This window comes from Mus pahari, chromosome 5 (assembly GCF_900095145.1).
Source record: "Mus pahari chromosome 5, PAHARI_EIJ_v1.1, whole genome shotgun sequence".
NCBI lineage: Eukaryota > Metazoa > Chordata > Mammalia > Rodentia > Muridae > Mus > Mus pahari.
In genome coordinates this window covers 5320512-5336653 of record NC_034594.1, presented here as the reverse complement: position 1 = coordinate 5336653, position 16142 = coordinate 5320512, and the positions used below count along the sequence as shown (strand labels likewise).

The window sequence follows — 16142 nt, the reverse complement described above, 5'->3', positions numbered from 1 at the left end:
GAGAGAGAGAGAGAGAGAGAGAGAGAGAGAGATTGGGAGAGATTGGGAGAGATTGAGAGAGAGATTGAGAGAGATTCCTGAAACTTGACTGGCTGGAAATCCCCAAGCTCTAACCTTAGTGCTAATCAAGTTCTAGCCAGTTGGCAAGCTACAAAGACAAACTATCATGCCTTGTGTTTGCTGATTAGGCACTCATAGGATGGTAAGGTTTTTTTCTTTTCTTCCTTTTTAAAGAAGCTTAACTTGCATGCACACACACTCAAGGAGGCTAATAGAGAACATGAACTTCCCCCAAAACTGGAGGAGATTGTGAGCCGCCATGTAGGTGCTGGGGAAATTACCATGGGTCTCCCAGGAGAGCAGTAAATGCTCTCTTTTCCCTGCATCTTTTTTATTCTACATACTTTCAGAACAAACTAAAACAAACAGTAAATGCATAATACCCAACCCCGCTATTCTGTGCAAGGGAACTTAACTGCCTCAAGGCACAAGGACAGAATAGAAGAGATCTTCTAGATTTGAGCCTTGAGAGTAAATGCTCTTAACCATTGACGTGTCTCTCCAGCCCCAGCATGGTTCATTTTTAAAATCATATCTTAATTCTTTTCTTGAACACTATTTATAAACCAAAACTATGCCTGTTGTATTGAGCCCTGTAAGATAATTTATGATAAGAATTACCTATTATCCAAACTACATGCTAAGATTAAAATCCAAGTACATTTTCAAAATATTGCCTTTGCCAATAAACTATAACTTAGATGTACGTATCTATATGAGTCCCGAAATGGTGAAAGTTGCTAATTCTGGAGGACTTTTGGTATATGAAGTTAACCTGTAATTGAGTTTAAGTACCAAGATAATGCATTACTCTGAACCCTATTTGACTTTTGCTGTTTTCTGAGCATATGTAAATTTTAGTCAGAGATTTACCCATGTATAAAACCAGCCTGGGTTTACCATCGACTAGGAAGTAGCTGACCAGAGTGTACAATAGACGGTGGAGGAACTGGGTTCAGCAGTCCTTTTCTATCTACATACAGCAGGAAGGGAGGGAGTGGGGAGACAGACAGAATATGAATAGATGAGAATGAACATATACAAGTGCTGATGCCAGTTCTGGGATTCTGGAAAGGCACTCTGATGGTGAAGTGGTAGCCCACACACCACCAGTAGACTAGCGGACTTCAGGTGCTTGCGAGGCAGGCCACTTAGGCTGGCCATGTAGCTAATGTCTGCGCGGAGGTAGATGGTCAAACTTACTTACATAATATTTAGACCTTCATAATACTACTATGAAACCAGAGTTAGTATTTCCCTAAACATTTGGGCTTTTTTTTTTTTATCATGTCTCATTCATCAAGAATGAAACCCAAGGTGCTGAGTAGATTCTGGTGTTGCATAGAAGTGATGTGTTGGAAGGGCCACGTGGTGATGCCATTTTGTTATCACTGTTAATAACTGCATAGTTACTCATTCCATTACAAAGCACCGTGGTTACAAAACCTGTCCTCATTTTATAGGACAGAGTCAGGCGACATATAAATTCCAAGACTGAGGATTAGCGATCCAGTCCAGCCGAGCTGGTTAGGGACCATCCTATTGGCCGCTGTGGTGCCATGCTTCTTCATTAGTAACTAAAATATAGTCGGATTCAAAGAACAGTTAGGTTTGTTAGTCTGTCATGTCTTACTGTTTTCTTTTTTACAGGTTTATTTATTGATATATCTAAGTACACTGTAGCTGTCTTCAGACACACCAGAAGAGGGCATCAGATCTCATTTCGGATGGTTGTGAGCCACCATGTGGTTGCTGGGATTTGAACTCAGGACCTTTGGAAGAGCAGTCAGTGTTCTTAACCACTGAGCCATCTCTCCAGCCCCCCATGTCTAATGTCTTACATAATTTAGAGGTTTTGCAAAATAAGACAGCCTTTTCTATGTTTCTTACAAGTCTTGCTCAGTTATTCAGAGTCAAAATATAGTTCTACCTAAGTAGGTCTGAATCAAGTGCTTTGAGGGTAGTTTACTGCATGGTGATCTGTCTAGGACCATGACTGTGTGGACTTAGCTTCTGCTTGCTACCCACCTCTATCTGTAGTTCTAGAAGAGTGTGAACCAGCATTTACTAGACTTCAGAAAATCTTTTTTTGTTTTTCGTTAAGTATTTAAAACCAATGATTAAGCAAGAATGTCAGTTGTGGGTATGTAAAACTGTCTGTAAGTTATAGCGGATTAATGGGAAACTTGTTTTATATTAAATATCTAAATTACTTGTATAATTTGCCTCTGAATAGCATGAAGGTTATGGCTGAATATAGGTAACCAGTTTTCTGTACTTATTTTCTGGAGTAGATGTATTCCAGTATTGCTAAAGTAGTCCTAGAATAGGTGTGTAAACTTTGTATGGTATAGCCTTTGAAAAGATACAAGCCTTTAATCTACCATTACAGAGCCTTTGCTTCTGCAAGGTGTAACATTCTTTATTCCAAGTGATGCTAGTTCTTGAGAGATGTGCTGGGACTCACGTCAGACTGGACCAGCATGTTGTCATACCCTCTGTGTTCCAGGATGATGAGCAAAACCTGCTCTTTCCTGGCTGCTTAGTGTGGCTGTGGAGGAGCTCTGTGCTCCCTGGTCTTCACTACACCTTACGCCATGACATTGCTTCTGCATTCTAGATGATCGTGTGTGTGCTGGAAAATGATCTTCGGAGATGTCACCATTTTCCTCTATTATATACTACGATTTCATAATTTTATGTGAACGTTAGTACTAGATAAGCTGTCCTGTGTGGAAGCTAAGTTTCTGTTGGTGTTTTGCCCAGGGGACTGCCTCCATACCAGCCGCTGCTCCCTTGTCTACCGTTACATCTGGGGATCTGGATCTCTTTACTGAGCAAACTACAAAGTCAGAAGAAGTAGCAAAGAAGCAGCTCTCCAAAGACTCCATCTTATCTCTGTATGGCACAGGGGCACAGCAAAGCACTCCTGGTAATTGATGTTGCGCTCCACTTCCAGACAGTGACACGGTGTTGCAGAGTACATCCTCGGAAACGAGCTCACTTACAGTTTCCTATGGTACTAGTGGATGCTTCTGTTCCAGATTATAGAACTGAAATGAGCGAAGCATCAGAATTAAACAATATAGGATTCACAGAACTTTATTCATTTGAGACATAACAAGTTGTTCACATATCATTTAATATTGTTCTACAAGTTTGTAGGAGTTCAGGAATTAACTGGATTTGGATTTACATGAAATTTGACTTTGTGTAAACTCTTGTTTCCTCTGCAGGTAAACAAATAAGCAGTCAGAACTATACATATGTATAATTATGAAAATTTGGAACTGTCTTTCTTTGTAGTGAAATATAAGCATATGATTTATTCAGTTTTAATACATCAGACCCTTAGTTCCAAAATAAGCTTATTTCATATATAGGCTGAAACTTTGTGGCCACCCACCTACCCCTTCATAAAACAAAGAACCACCTCTCTCCCTGCCTGCTTGGGTTTGGGGAGAGCAGTGGTGCAGTCAGCAGGAGCAGCATGTCCTCTAGGCAGAGCATCTGTGCAGTAGACGACACATCTGTCTGCTTCCTGGAATAACAGCTCTGAAGGTTGGGGTGTGGGTTGTTTTGAGCTGTCTGCCCCTTCTCTGTTTCTGGAGAGGAGTGCAGTCGTATAAAGAGCCTCTTCTTGACCTGCTCTTCTCTTTATTATTCATGGTTCTTACAATACAGGTGTGTTTATGGGACCCACAAATATACCATTTACCTCACAAGCACCGACTGCATTTCAAGGTTTTCCTTCCATGGGCGTCCCAGTGCCTGCGGCTCCTGGTCTTATAGGAAATATGATGGGACAGAACACTGGCATGATGGTGGGCATGCCCATGCACAATGGTTTCATGGGAAACGCACAGACTGGAGTAATGCCACTTCCTCAGAATGTTGTTGGCCCTCAGGGAGGAATGGTTGGACAAATGGGTGCACCACAGAGTAAGTTCGGCCTGCCACAAGCCCAGCAGCCTCAGTGGAACCTCTCACAGGTAAGGCTCTGTAGTTTCTACCGCCTTAACATCTAAGAAACCTCATTGACTTTTATTTGCTTTGAACTCTAATGATGGAACAAAAGAAAGGGATAAGTTTGGTCAGATCCAAGTGTTTATAGATAAATGACTAGTTACTGTCCTTACTAAGACCATTCTCTATATAAATGTTAGGACTTTGCTCTTCTCATTTCAGACTGTAATGTAGTTGTAATGGCGAGCACGCCTGTACTAGATAGCAGTTATCTTGGGCAGCATCTAAGAGACACCTCAGCTCCTACTGCCAGGCTTGGGGCCAGCCGTGCTTACTCGGCTCCTGGGTGGGGTCTCTTCATAGTTCACTTAGACCAGAGTATCTCCACTGATAGCTTGCATCTTTTTTATTAATTCTTATCAGTGAGATAGAAATCCAGCTTCATATTTTCAAAGCACAGTTTTATGAGGGATCAAGGCTGCCTCTGTCATGTGGTTACTGCCTGTTGATGTATGAGGACCATCACTGGCTCAGGCATCCCCATGGTGAGAATGTAAGCTCAGCTTCCCTCGGGTATTCACAGATAAATTCCATGTCTGTCTGTCTTAGGTTAGAGTAGCATTTCTGCTGTCGCCCACATCAGAGGCGTTGACTTAGTGCGCATGGTCCCATTCTCTTTCCTGCATGATGATCCACCGAGCATCTTACAGGAGCCAGGACCACGAAGACCCTAGTTTACCTTCAGAACATTGACTGCTAACTAACATTTACAGAATCACCATGTATCTTACAAGTGCTCGTGTGCTATTACAGTTGTGGTTTATAGGTAGACATGTACACAGTGCTTATGCCTTGGAAACCTCGGGAATGGTGTCAGATATTAGAACAGCTTTCCTGTGACCAGGATGCTCAGGTTAGATTACAGGAGAGCCACTTAAGAACAGCAGCTCTGTCAGCAACCAGAAGAGTCTCTGTGAGCAGAAGGGAACATGGAATCTACCTGTCTGTAGACACATGTGTGGTTATTATGTCTTGGGTTTTCAAAAAAAAAGAAAAATTCTGCACAAAGAACACAGTTAATGTTGAGCATAGGTTTGGAACTATTTTAGATAAATCCTTCGTCTCTTGTTCCATCACCAAACTGGGTAATGAGAGAACCACTGTGCTAAGAGCCTGATAAATATGCTGGATTTAACATAAAACCTAAAACATACGCTATATGACCTTTTTAATGTTTAGGAAGTATATTAAGGCCATTTAGGATGTTAATAGAGAATTATGAGTATTTTGTAAATATTAGGGTAATTTTAGGATGTTTTACTTTCTAAAATGTCTCTGTCTTGGGAGTCACAGAAGAATGATGGACTCAGATACAAACTCAAAGATTACTTTGATATGTTTTTCAGTTGTGGTTAATCTAGAGAGTGAACTAATGTATGGATTACTTTATAAGTAATGCCTAACTCAGGAAAAAGTAAGAAAAAAGTAGCTGTTTGATTTCAGTAGAAAGACTTGTGTGGGGGCCACCTCCAGTGTCTGGACTGATTTTCACATCTGATGAAGTGTCTGGCTGTAGCTAGAGTCAAGAGTGAAGAGAGAATCATCCTTGTCAACTAAGCCTTTTGTGTTTCACAGATGAATCAGCAGATGGCTGCCATGAACCTCAGTAGTGCAAGCGCTAGTGCAGGTTTTGGCCAGCCTCCCAGCACGACAGCAGGGTGGTCTGGAAGCTCATCGGGGCAGACTCTGAGCACACAGCTGTGGAAGTAAGAAGCTGCCACAGAGTTTCATCCACAACCGACCCCGACATTCCTCGCTGCAAAGGCATCTAGTTCCCATTTATTCATGTACATAACATATTTTTTTCTTTCCCCCATTTGTTCACATTAAGAATTACCTGATTGACCGTGTTGGTCTGTGCTGATTAAATTTGATGTGGAAGCAGGTTGAGAAACCATTTTGTGTGGAGGGCAGCTTTGCTCATACTCCCCATGATGTCCTAAGCCACATTGGGAAGCTGCTCAGTTAACTTGCATAATCGGTTTTATTTGCAAAATTATAGCTCTAACGTGTGCATATAAGGGAAGTAGTTATCATGTTAGTAATACCTCTAACAGTATAAACCCCACCCCCAAATTAGCCAGTAATCCTGTAGGAAGGTACTGTATGATCAAATGTTTAATCATATAAATAGAATGTAAATGTATCACTGAGCACTGTTTTCTAGTGTATCAAATTCTTTTATTCATCACTCACTCCACTGTGCTGTTGTTATGATGTGCTTAACAGGGAACGTGCTTAGTGAACGGAGATAAACCTGGATGCTACTGTAAAACTCAATGAAGGTTTCAGAATTCAAATTTCCATTGCCTCTTGTAATATGGGCCTCTTCTCATGTACATAGTGCTAATATGAAGACCTTTTTCTGCACTATATGCACACAGGGTAACTAAAACAAAGCCACTTTTAATCATTGAAGGTATATCCAGGTTTATGACAGTAATTGTGTTTACATTTTATGGTGCCTAGTATTGACAAAATGTTATTTCCCTATATTAAACAGATGAATCCACACACCTTTTTTATTTGTGGGTTTTATTTCCTACAGTGTACACTGCTACAGTTCATGTTGTGAAGCCAAGAATTTAATTGGGATTATTTAATTGACAGAATACTCCTCACCAGCTTCTAGAACCTATGTCATTCTAGCAGTATTGAGATGGCTTGGGGGGTGGGGAGCAGTGTGAGATGCTCTGTTGTCCTTCTCAGTGTCATGTGGCTTCAGTGTACAAAAATCTTCCAGTTTAGAAAACACATGCAGAACAAATGAAGACAACACATTTTGTAGCATCCAGGTAGCTGTGGAAACGGACCTCCATCGGCGGTAAGGAAAGGCTGAAGACAAAGGAACAGTACCTGAGTGGGCAGCCGCCCACCCTCCAGACTCGCTCCTCACCTGCTGGCCCTGGCGGCTACACCTCAATGCTCACTGTGTCCACGTGGTACTTTGGCTCATTGGCTAGATTGACCTTCTCTGTCCGAGTGTGCCACACCAGTACCTGCGGAGGAAGGAGATAATTTAAACAGCCGCACTGTCAGCACTCTGAGGTTCAGCCACATGAGGGAGGTGCAGAGGTACCTTGGTGCAGTTACTAGCTTTTGGTTCCAGTTCTTCAACTGTTGTTATCTGCTTTAGAAAGTCAGATTCTTGCATCCCTGGCTGGGATCCACGGCGCTTGAATACAGCTTTCGGGTTGGACAAGATGACTTGCAGACTCACAGCAAACCCTTTGTATGAAGTAAAGAGAAAGATGCTGTTATTGGTGTACTTTTCCCCTTTGTAATTGTGGCCACGTCAGAAAGTACAGATGCCTGCTGCCTGGTTAGATCTCGGTACTGACACTTTAATAGGAGCGTTGCCTGCGTACAGTATCTGAGGAAAATTAATCCATGGTTTGTACACTCTGAGGACACCCGCCACAAAATCTGAAGTCTGTGATAATCACATTTCAGAAACTGCCTCAGTGAAGTCACCACAGCTCCACATTTAACACTCCACACTGTTGATGAATTATTAACTCTCTTTGTGGTGTTCCAGTGCTGGCCCAGCCTTCCTAGCTGTTTTTGATATCATTAATGCATGCTTTATCATCAAGGTCAGTGCTGTTCCGAACGACTTGACATTGACAACCTTGGTAGTAGAGGCACTGATGATCATGTAAAACAAGTATTACTTAATGTATAAGTATTAGTTTCACTCTTTAAGCATGAAGTGGGGAGCTTAGAGATCAGTCCAGGCAGCATCGAGTCATTTGACAAGTTTGGTTTTTGTATTGGAGTGCTTAAAATCAAAATGATCTAGCTTAGTGGTAGAACGTTTGTCTCTCATGTAGGAGGCTGTGATTTTACCCTTTAGCACTGCAAAGACAGAAAGCTCCCTCCCTCCAGTGATTGGTTCTGTGACAGAATCACCTCTGTTTAATCTGCTGTAATACACTCCTAACACACTCCACAGCAGACTGCATATGTGACTGTTTTAGAAATCTGAAGCCTGAACCTTTGCTCTTGACAATAAACTCAGGCCCTTCAGGACTTGAGAGCCAAGCTAGGAACTTCTTCGTATGAATGTGTGTCTACTCTTCCATTAGCAGCAGCTGAATGCTACTTTTCAAAGAAGTGTCACACCATCAGACTGTAACAGAAGAGCTGTGAGAAGACCACATCACTCCCATCACCTCCAGTTGTCCTGCTGCTCAGTCACGTGCCCTGGACCCTGTTGCCTCTTGGAGAAAGTTAATGCTTAGCTATGCACAGACGGTACTCTGGGAAGTTCTGAGTGAAGCAGAATCAGACAATATAACCCATAAAGTGGTCTCCAGACTCCAGTGTCGTCCACTAAGGCTGTGTGGAAGGACAGCGGGCGTTCTAGTAAGCAACATTAATTTGGAGCATGTAGTTTTGTTTTTCATTAGGTCCTTGCATTTGGGACACTGGCTAAATCACTTCTGTTAACTCTGTAATGCCATTTCTTAATCTGCAAGAGAAGGATGAAAGCGTGGTACACAGAAAGAGTCTACCGACTTTAGAGCCCTGTGCAGAAGACTGTACTATAAGTCAATATGCAAGCACCATGTAAACAGTAGCAAGAAGGGTGGGGAGTGCCAGTCTCCAGCTGCGAGACAGGTAACCCTGGGAGACAGGTAACGCGCCTGTGAACGTTCTGGTGGGCAGAGCCAGGCCACAGGTATGCCATAGGACTTTGGTAAGGGGCTAAAGTCTTCCACAGACAGAGCTGGTACAGCACAAGGCTTGAACAACACAACCCAAGCTTGAAGCTGAGAAAGTACCTTTTTGCATCAGACCAGATTGCATTAATGTTAATGATGTCTTGCTTTTTTTCATGTGCTTCATCCTTTATCTAAATGCAAGTCTGCCCTTTTCAATCATACTGGAGCTTCTGGAATATTCTTTATGTGGCTTCAAGGCACTGCTTTTTATATCCCTATTTTCATAGCACACAATGATCCAAAGGATGTAATTCTGAAAATATAAAACCATTCAGACCTGATTTCCTTCATTGTCCCTTAAGATGTTAAACTCACCGTCTGCAGCCATTGAAAGATTCAGATGAGATGAATATTTTCTCCATTTCCCTGGTTCAGGAATATTTCATCATAGCATAGATCTATGTGGCAATATGAAGCACAGGCCACAGCTGGCCCTGAAGCTACCATTTTGTTGTTGTTGTTGTTGTTGTTGTGTTCCTTCTTGTCCTCATTGTGCACTGAACAGCAGAGCCCTTAGGGAGGGACTCATAAGTAACCTAGCTCCTAAAAATGGGGCTAGAGGGAGGACATTATCCAGATGTTCTTTGCCTACTTCAGGGGGTTCTGCTTCAGGAAGCAGGTCACATTCACAGCAAGCAGGCATCATGGTAACTGGGCCAAGCTGGGTTGCTCCGAGGGAAATCCTCTGCCCTGATGAGATAGCATGCTGAGCTAAAGTGCTGTCTCTTGGAAAGAGGCAGCAGTGTTAGCTCCTGACGATTGATTTCCAATCTGCTGTGGGTATCTTGGGTTTTCTTCAGTTGCAAGTATTTGCCTTGAGCATTATATCTTTACTGGATTTGGCTTTAAAGGTATGTGTGTCTTTTGAGGTATTAGGATTCTTACAAAAACCATAGAAGTAGGGTTTTCTGTCTGGGTCAGTTAGGGGAAAATGTGCTCTGCCAGTGAGAAGGGACTGTTGGCTGTGAAGACAGGCCTTCCTTAGCATCTGAGGCTGGGAAGGGAGGGCGCATCCTCACTAGGCCGAGGGACGGGGTTTGCCTCAGTAGATTACATGCTTGCTGAATGCATCTGTGTCTAACAATCCACCAGGCAAGATAAAACCACAGGACAGCTGGAGAAGAGATGGCTCGTTGGTTAAGAGCATTTGCTCCTCTTCCAGAGAGCCCAAGTTCAGTTGCCAGCACTTGTGTTATATCTCACAATCATCTGTAACCCCAGCGCCAAGGCTTTTTGGCACTGTATGACTTCTGTGGGCACCTGGCATGCACTTGCGAGCATGTATGTGCATGCAGGCAGAATACTCTTTAACAAAAGAAATAGGATTAACAGCAAGAAGAGTGTTTAGTCATTTGGGGTGAAACACATATGATAGACTCTCCAAGAATAGGTAAATATCAGGCCTCAAACTGCCAGAGCTTCTCTGAAGAGGCCACCCCACAGGCAAGGAACCCCAAACTCTTCTGCCTCCTTTGGATGACAACAGAGTGTGAGGAGCTATATAACAAGAATTTGCAGAGCAAAAAGCTCTGATGGTGGGCAGAGGTTCTCAAGCCTTCAGTGTCATCAGCTGATGCCCTCAGAAGTACCCAGACCATGTAGAGAAGTAGAAAGGAGGAGGTGAGTCAGTTATCCTGACTCACTTAGCCCGGAGTGGTCATGTTCTCATCAGGAAGAGCATGCGGCCTAGTAGCAACTGCAGCTCTGTAGGGAACGTGGGTGTTGACTGGCTCGGGGAGGGCAGATCAGCTCTGGAAGCTCAGGTGCTCCTGACTGAACTTAAAGCTTGGAAAGAGAGAGTGCCTCCAAATAACTTGGTCATGTCCCAGAAAACGCTCAAGAATATTTACTTATACAGTATAATGTTTATGTGTTCATATTACATACACATACACATGCGTATCAATCATTACCCAACAATTTAGAATCCAAAATGTCTCAGAACCAGAGAAGCAGGAATATAAATACTGCAGCAAAGAGAAATCTAGAAATGATATGCATGGCTGAATTATTGTTTCATATTCAAGAAGACTGAAGAGATGTGGGCATGCTGAGAAGAGTGACAAGGCCATCTCAGTGACAGAACGACAAGGAGATGTAAGTATCCTGGGTAGAACTAACATCTGAGACACAAAAAGATTAGCAAAGATGATCTTCAAAAGTTCAGTACCAAAGATTAAATAAACTAAATATATGGAAACGGTCAAAGAGTAAATTACAGAGAAAGGGAAGTGAGAGAGTAACAAAACCACTAAACCACAATAAAAAGAAGACTAGAGAATCAGAATGAGAGGTGAGAGGGAGGTGTAAAAATATGAAGGAAATGATGACTAAAAATGTCCAGCCTTCATTCAGGGAAGATACATAAAGGCTAAACAATCCTGTTCCTAACCTAAAGGTAATCTAAATGAAGATCAGTCCAGCCTAACACAGTCTTCACACATGGTGGGAATGACACCAGACAAACCACAGTGGCAGTCATAAACCAGAAACCTTAACGTCCTGCAAACTACACACAGTATGCTGCTTCTGATGTGGTGGAATTTAAAAGGCTCAATAACAGTTTTAAAAGTTCAGTAACAAGGATTAAATATGTTTCAAATACATGGGAAGATTCAACAGGTAAATTACAGGCCAAATCCAGGGAGGGGAGAAAGTGATGAACTGAATACAAGAGAAAACAAGCCACGAAAGTTTGAATCTAATGAAGTACTGGGGCAATTATTGTCTGGCTATGCATGTGTGTGCATGGTATACAGGCCAGAGATCAATACTTGGTATCTTCTCCCCAGCCCCATCTTCTGTGAGGGTCAGGCTCTCTCACTGGAGCTGCCCATCTGGCTAAACCAGCAGGCTAGCAAGCCCTCAGATCCTCTTGTCTCCTCCCCTACCCATGCTGCAGTTCTAGGCATGTGCCACCGCACCCAGCTATTTACAAAGGGGCTAAGGATCTCAACTCCAGCCCTCATGTCTGTGTAGCAAGCACTTGACTCATTGAGCCATCTCTTCCCAACTCCAAAAATCTTTTCTTTTTAAATACAAGTTCTTATTGTGTTGTCCCGATACCCCAGTGGGCTAGCTTGAGACCTCCTGCCTTAGCCACTTTAGCTGAGACTATTTCTCTCTCTCTCTCTCTCTCTCTCTCTCTCTCTCTCTCTCTCTCTCTCTCTCTCTCTCTCTCCTCTTTCATTACAGCAAGCATTGCAAAAATGCTTTCAAAAATATTTTAAGCACTGAACTAGAAAGATGAGAGATCACACTTTTATAAGCTAGATGTAAATAAAACCCAAGTACTATTAAATGTCAGAGCAGAACCAGGAAGAAGAGAGATTGCAGAAGAATAATGATGAGAAATGGCTCCCGTAGGCTCCTTGGTGCTGCTTGGGGAGGTTTGGCCTTGCTGGAGGGAGTTTGTCACCAGGGCAGGTCTTTGAAAGTACACAGCCACACCCTCCTTAGAGTTCCCTGGCTTGAAGGTGGGAGCACCTTGCTTTCTGCTGCCACCAAGCCTGCTGTTTGCTGCTGCACTGCCCACCACAATGGACTCTGTTCCCTGGAATTGTTAGACCCAATAAACTCTTCCATAAGTTGTTATGGTCATGATGTTTTAATCACAGTAACAGAAAAGTCACTAATACACAGATAAGCATCTGTCCGTAAGTTCTCGAGAAGTGGAAGGTACAAACCACCAATATGGAGAGGACAGGTTCTAGTGACAGGAGGGACAAACAGTATTAGCTTTCTGACAGAGTTTCAGAGACCTCAGATTAAAATAGATTTGGACAACCTAGAACAGTCTAACAATCAAAGAAATGAAGTTTATGGTTCAGCTGCCTTCCAATACTACAACTTTCTATGGCCAGACCCTCAGTGTGCATCCCAGCAATCATGTAAAGAACTAATAAAAGTGCTACATTAATTTTTGCTTTTAATAAAAAAAGGAACTGTTCCTTAAACTATCCTGAGGGCCAGCCTTGCCCTGACACCTAGACTTTGCAAAAGCGTTACAAGGAAACAGCAAGTGAAGCTGATGAAGAGTGGAGGAAGGCCTTCTCACCCTTCCACAAGTCCATGCCAGCGTGGAGAAGGCAGGGAGCCATGGCCACGTACGCTAATCTTGAGGCTGGGTGTTGGCATGATCTTGGCTGTATAATTCACTATTAGAGAATGTAAAAGGAAAGCTATCCTGATAGATGGTCAACGCTCTTTTTCACAAAATCCATTATCTTTTTGTGACTCGGGTTGGAAGTGAATATCACTTCACCGATTACAAATGTGGTTTTCAACTTGAAAGACATTTGAAGAAGGAAGAGGAGGAGAAAAATTAGAACAGAGAAAACAAGTGACATTTTACTTTGAGATGCAGGCTGACTCGAGACGCAGACAGCTACTCTTGTCTATACTATTCAGCAATGCAGTGGAGATGCTTGCCATGGGAAGAAGCACACCCCTCATTTGCTTTTAACAAAACAGGTGACACAAGAGGGCATAAAGTCCATAAAGCAGAGCCCCGCCCCACCCTCAGTAACATCAATAGCAGTTGCCGTGTCTCCTGCTGGACAGCCACCAACTTGGTCTCACCACCTGACCCACTCGCATGCACACTTTTCTTAATCTGCAAAGAAAATAGCCTCATATGTCCTGCAAATCAAGCACGCTCCCACTTTCTGCAGCTGACATACGGCTACAAGGCCTTCATAGTCTCATCATGAGACGCTAACTTTCTGAGTCACCCCCTGGGGATAATGGAGTCTTGACATGCTGCTCTCTTTTATTTTTTAAAAATTGTAAGTGTTTTGCCTGTGTGTATATCTGTGTGCATGTATAGCATGCATGCCCAGTGATTACACTAGAAGATAACATTGGATCCCTTGAAACTGGAGTTACAGATGGTTGTGAATCTTGTGGGTACTGGAAATCAAACCTGGGTCTTCTAGAAGAGCAGTCAGTGCTCTTAAACTCTGAGCCATCTCTCCAGGCCCTAGACATGTTCCTTCAATGTTGCCAATAGCAATTAATTTCAAAAATCACTCTCCATCCACTTAAGAAAAAAATGATTTCAAATCCAAAATAAAACACACAGATGCACACACGCTGAAGTTATATGTGATGCCACTTCTCTCTGGAGTGTCTCTCATAGCTCTTCCTGTCAGCATACACTGCCTCTTGGGATATTGCATGTTTGAATTTCAATACTGCTCCTGGTTAAAATATGTGTTAAAATGTAAAACCACATGTGTAGCCATTAAAATTGTCTCTTAGTCACTGTTCTGTTTCTATGAAGAGATACCATGACCAAGGCAAATAATTGTACTTTGTTTTACTTTAGTTTCCATTACACAAGGGCCTTATACTTCACTTCAGCATTTTATTCCTGATATAACTGTGAATGAACATAAAAGTGAAACGTCCTCATTTTCTTACTATTAACTGTCACTGTTTATAACTGATTTTTCTGTTGTTTTTTTAGTTTTTGAGATAGGATATGGCTATGTAGCCATAATGTGGAACTTGCTTGCTACATAGATTAGGCTGGCCTGAAATTCTCTGAGATCTACTTGCCTCTGACTTCCCAGTGTTAGGACTAAAGGTGCTCCCTACGCCGCTGGCGCTTGTGCTCTCTCACCGCATAGTGTTGGTGAGCTCACTCTCCAGCCCCTGCCTAGTGCTTTTATCATGCAGAATATTGGAAGTTTGTCAACTGCTTTTTAAATTTTGCATCTATTAACAAGATCATATGGTCTCTCTCTCTCTCTCTCTCTCTCTCTCTCTCTCTCTCCAGGGTTTCTCTGTATAGCCCTGGCTGTCCTGGAACTCACTTTGTAGACCAGGCTGGCCTCGAACTCAGAAATCCGCCTGCCTCTGCCTCCCGAGTGCTGGATTAAAGGCGCGCGCCACCACGCCCGGCTTGGCTTTTCTCTTTTATATTCATTCACATGGTATATCAGTGTTGACTGTTGTATCTGAGATTACATTCCAGGGATAATCCAAAATGATCATGGTTGGAGGGCCATGACATATACAGTTTTTGCATGTATATTTAAAAGGGAGTCAGACTTATAATTGCTTTGTTAAATCTTTGGTATCAAAGTGATACTGGTCTGCCAGATGACTCAAAAAAATACTCTTTCTGAAATTTGGGAATATTTGTGATTTTTCTTTAGATATTTAATAGAAATCACAGGAGAATCCATGTGTGCTGTACTTTTGTGACTACCAGCTTACCCGCTGTGTATTTATGGATTGGCTCAGATTCTGCCTCTTCTTGAGTCAGTTTTACTAGTTTAACCATGAATTTATTGTCACCTTGGTTCCTTAATTTCAGATACCTTTTTTCATAATTCTCTGAATTTTTTCAAAGTTTCTGTAAGCTTGATAGGTTATATTTTTTTCATCCCTGACTTTAGAAATGAGGTGTCACCTGTTCTTGCTTGGCAGTCCATTGAAAAGTGAGTGTCTGTGTGTGTGTGTGTGTGTGTGTGTGTGTGTGTGTGTGTTGTGTGTTGTGTGGTTGAACTCAGGGTACATGTGTGTGCTCACACAAGAGCGCACATGTAGAGGTCAGAAGACACTGCTGTCTTCCCCCACTGCCTTCTACCTAATTCCCTGAGACAGGGTCTCTCACTGACCGGAGTCTGGGCAGGTTTATTAGGCTGGCCAGCAAGCATGCTCCTGGGCTCTGCCTGCCTGTGTCCTTCCCTGCACTGGCTACATGAGCGTGCTCAGTTTTTACATGAGAGTTGGGGATTCCAACTCATGCCCTCAGACTGCGTAGCAACTGCTCTTACCTGTCGAGCCACGCCCCTTAGTCTGTGTGTCAAAGGGTCTTCAGGGTGAGTTTCTGGTTTGCTTTTCTAGTCTGCATATGGTTCTTTTTAGTCGTTTGCTTATCAGATCTCTAATCTTTTCAAATTACCTTGGTTTTGGCTTTTCCAGGTATCCTATAAGGTTACATTGTTATTATTTTTTTTTTGCACAGGCATTTAAAGACTTTTAACCATTCTATTAGCTGCACCCTAGAGGTTCTAGAATACTACTGTTTTATTTTCATTCATCTCAAAACATTTTACAAACTATTTCTTATTTGACTAACTGGTTATTTAGAAATGCTGTCTAATTTTTATAGGCATGTATTTCACAAACTCCCTGTGTATTTGTACTGATATTTAACTTCCCTTCCTACCTAGCTGCTTTTCTGTTGTGATAACAAACCCAGGACTCCAGTTGTAAACAAGTGCAGTTTCCTTAGCCTGGAGTCAAGGACACCATGAAGTCAGGAGCAGCCTAACTCACCACAGAAGGTTAAAAGGCAAGCAGGCACACGTGGAA

At 42.5% G+C, this 16142-nt stretch overlaps 2 protein-coding genes across 3 annotated transcripts in view; one reads left to right on the top strand and one right to left on the bottom strand.

The window, feature by feature from the left end:
* Nucleotides 1-6602, top strand: part of Smap1 (small ArfGAP 1) — a 78598-nt gene extending 71996 nt beyond the window's left edge. The window contains exons 8-10 of one of the 2 annotated variants that reach the window (XM_021198031.2): nucleotides 2827-2992; nucleotides 3745-4052; nucleotides 5662-6602. In XM_021198031.2, the coding sequence (XP_021053690.1) occupies nucleotides 2827-2992; nucleotides 3745-4052; nucleotides 5662-5796 (609 nt within the window). In that variant the 3' untranslated portion in view covers nucleotides 5797-6602. The remainder of the gene's footprint in view (nucleotides 1-2826; nucleotides 2993-3744; nucleotides 4053-5661) is intronic. The other variant, XM_021198030.2, reaches the window with a different exon arrangement.
* Nucleotides 6603-6608: 6 nt separating this feature from the next.
* The window catches only part of B3gat2 (beta-1,3-glucuronyltransferase 2), an 87856-nt gene continuing 78322 nt past the window's right edge, over nucleotides 6609-16142 (bottom strand). Inside the window, exons 3-4 of the mRNA XM_021198029.1 lie at nucleotides 7166-7314; nucleotides 6609-7085 (exon numbers count right to left, since the gene is read on the bottom strand). Of these exons, the coding sequence (XP_021053688.1) occupies nucleotides 6999-7085; nucleotides 7166-7314 (236 nt within the window). The 3' untranslated portion in view covers nucleotides 6609-6998. The remainder of the gene's footprint in view (nucleotides 7086-7165; nucleotides 7315-16142) is intronic.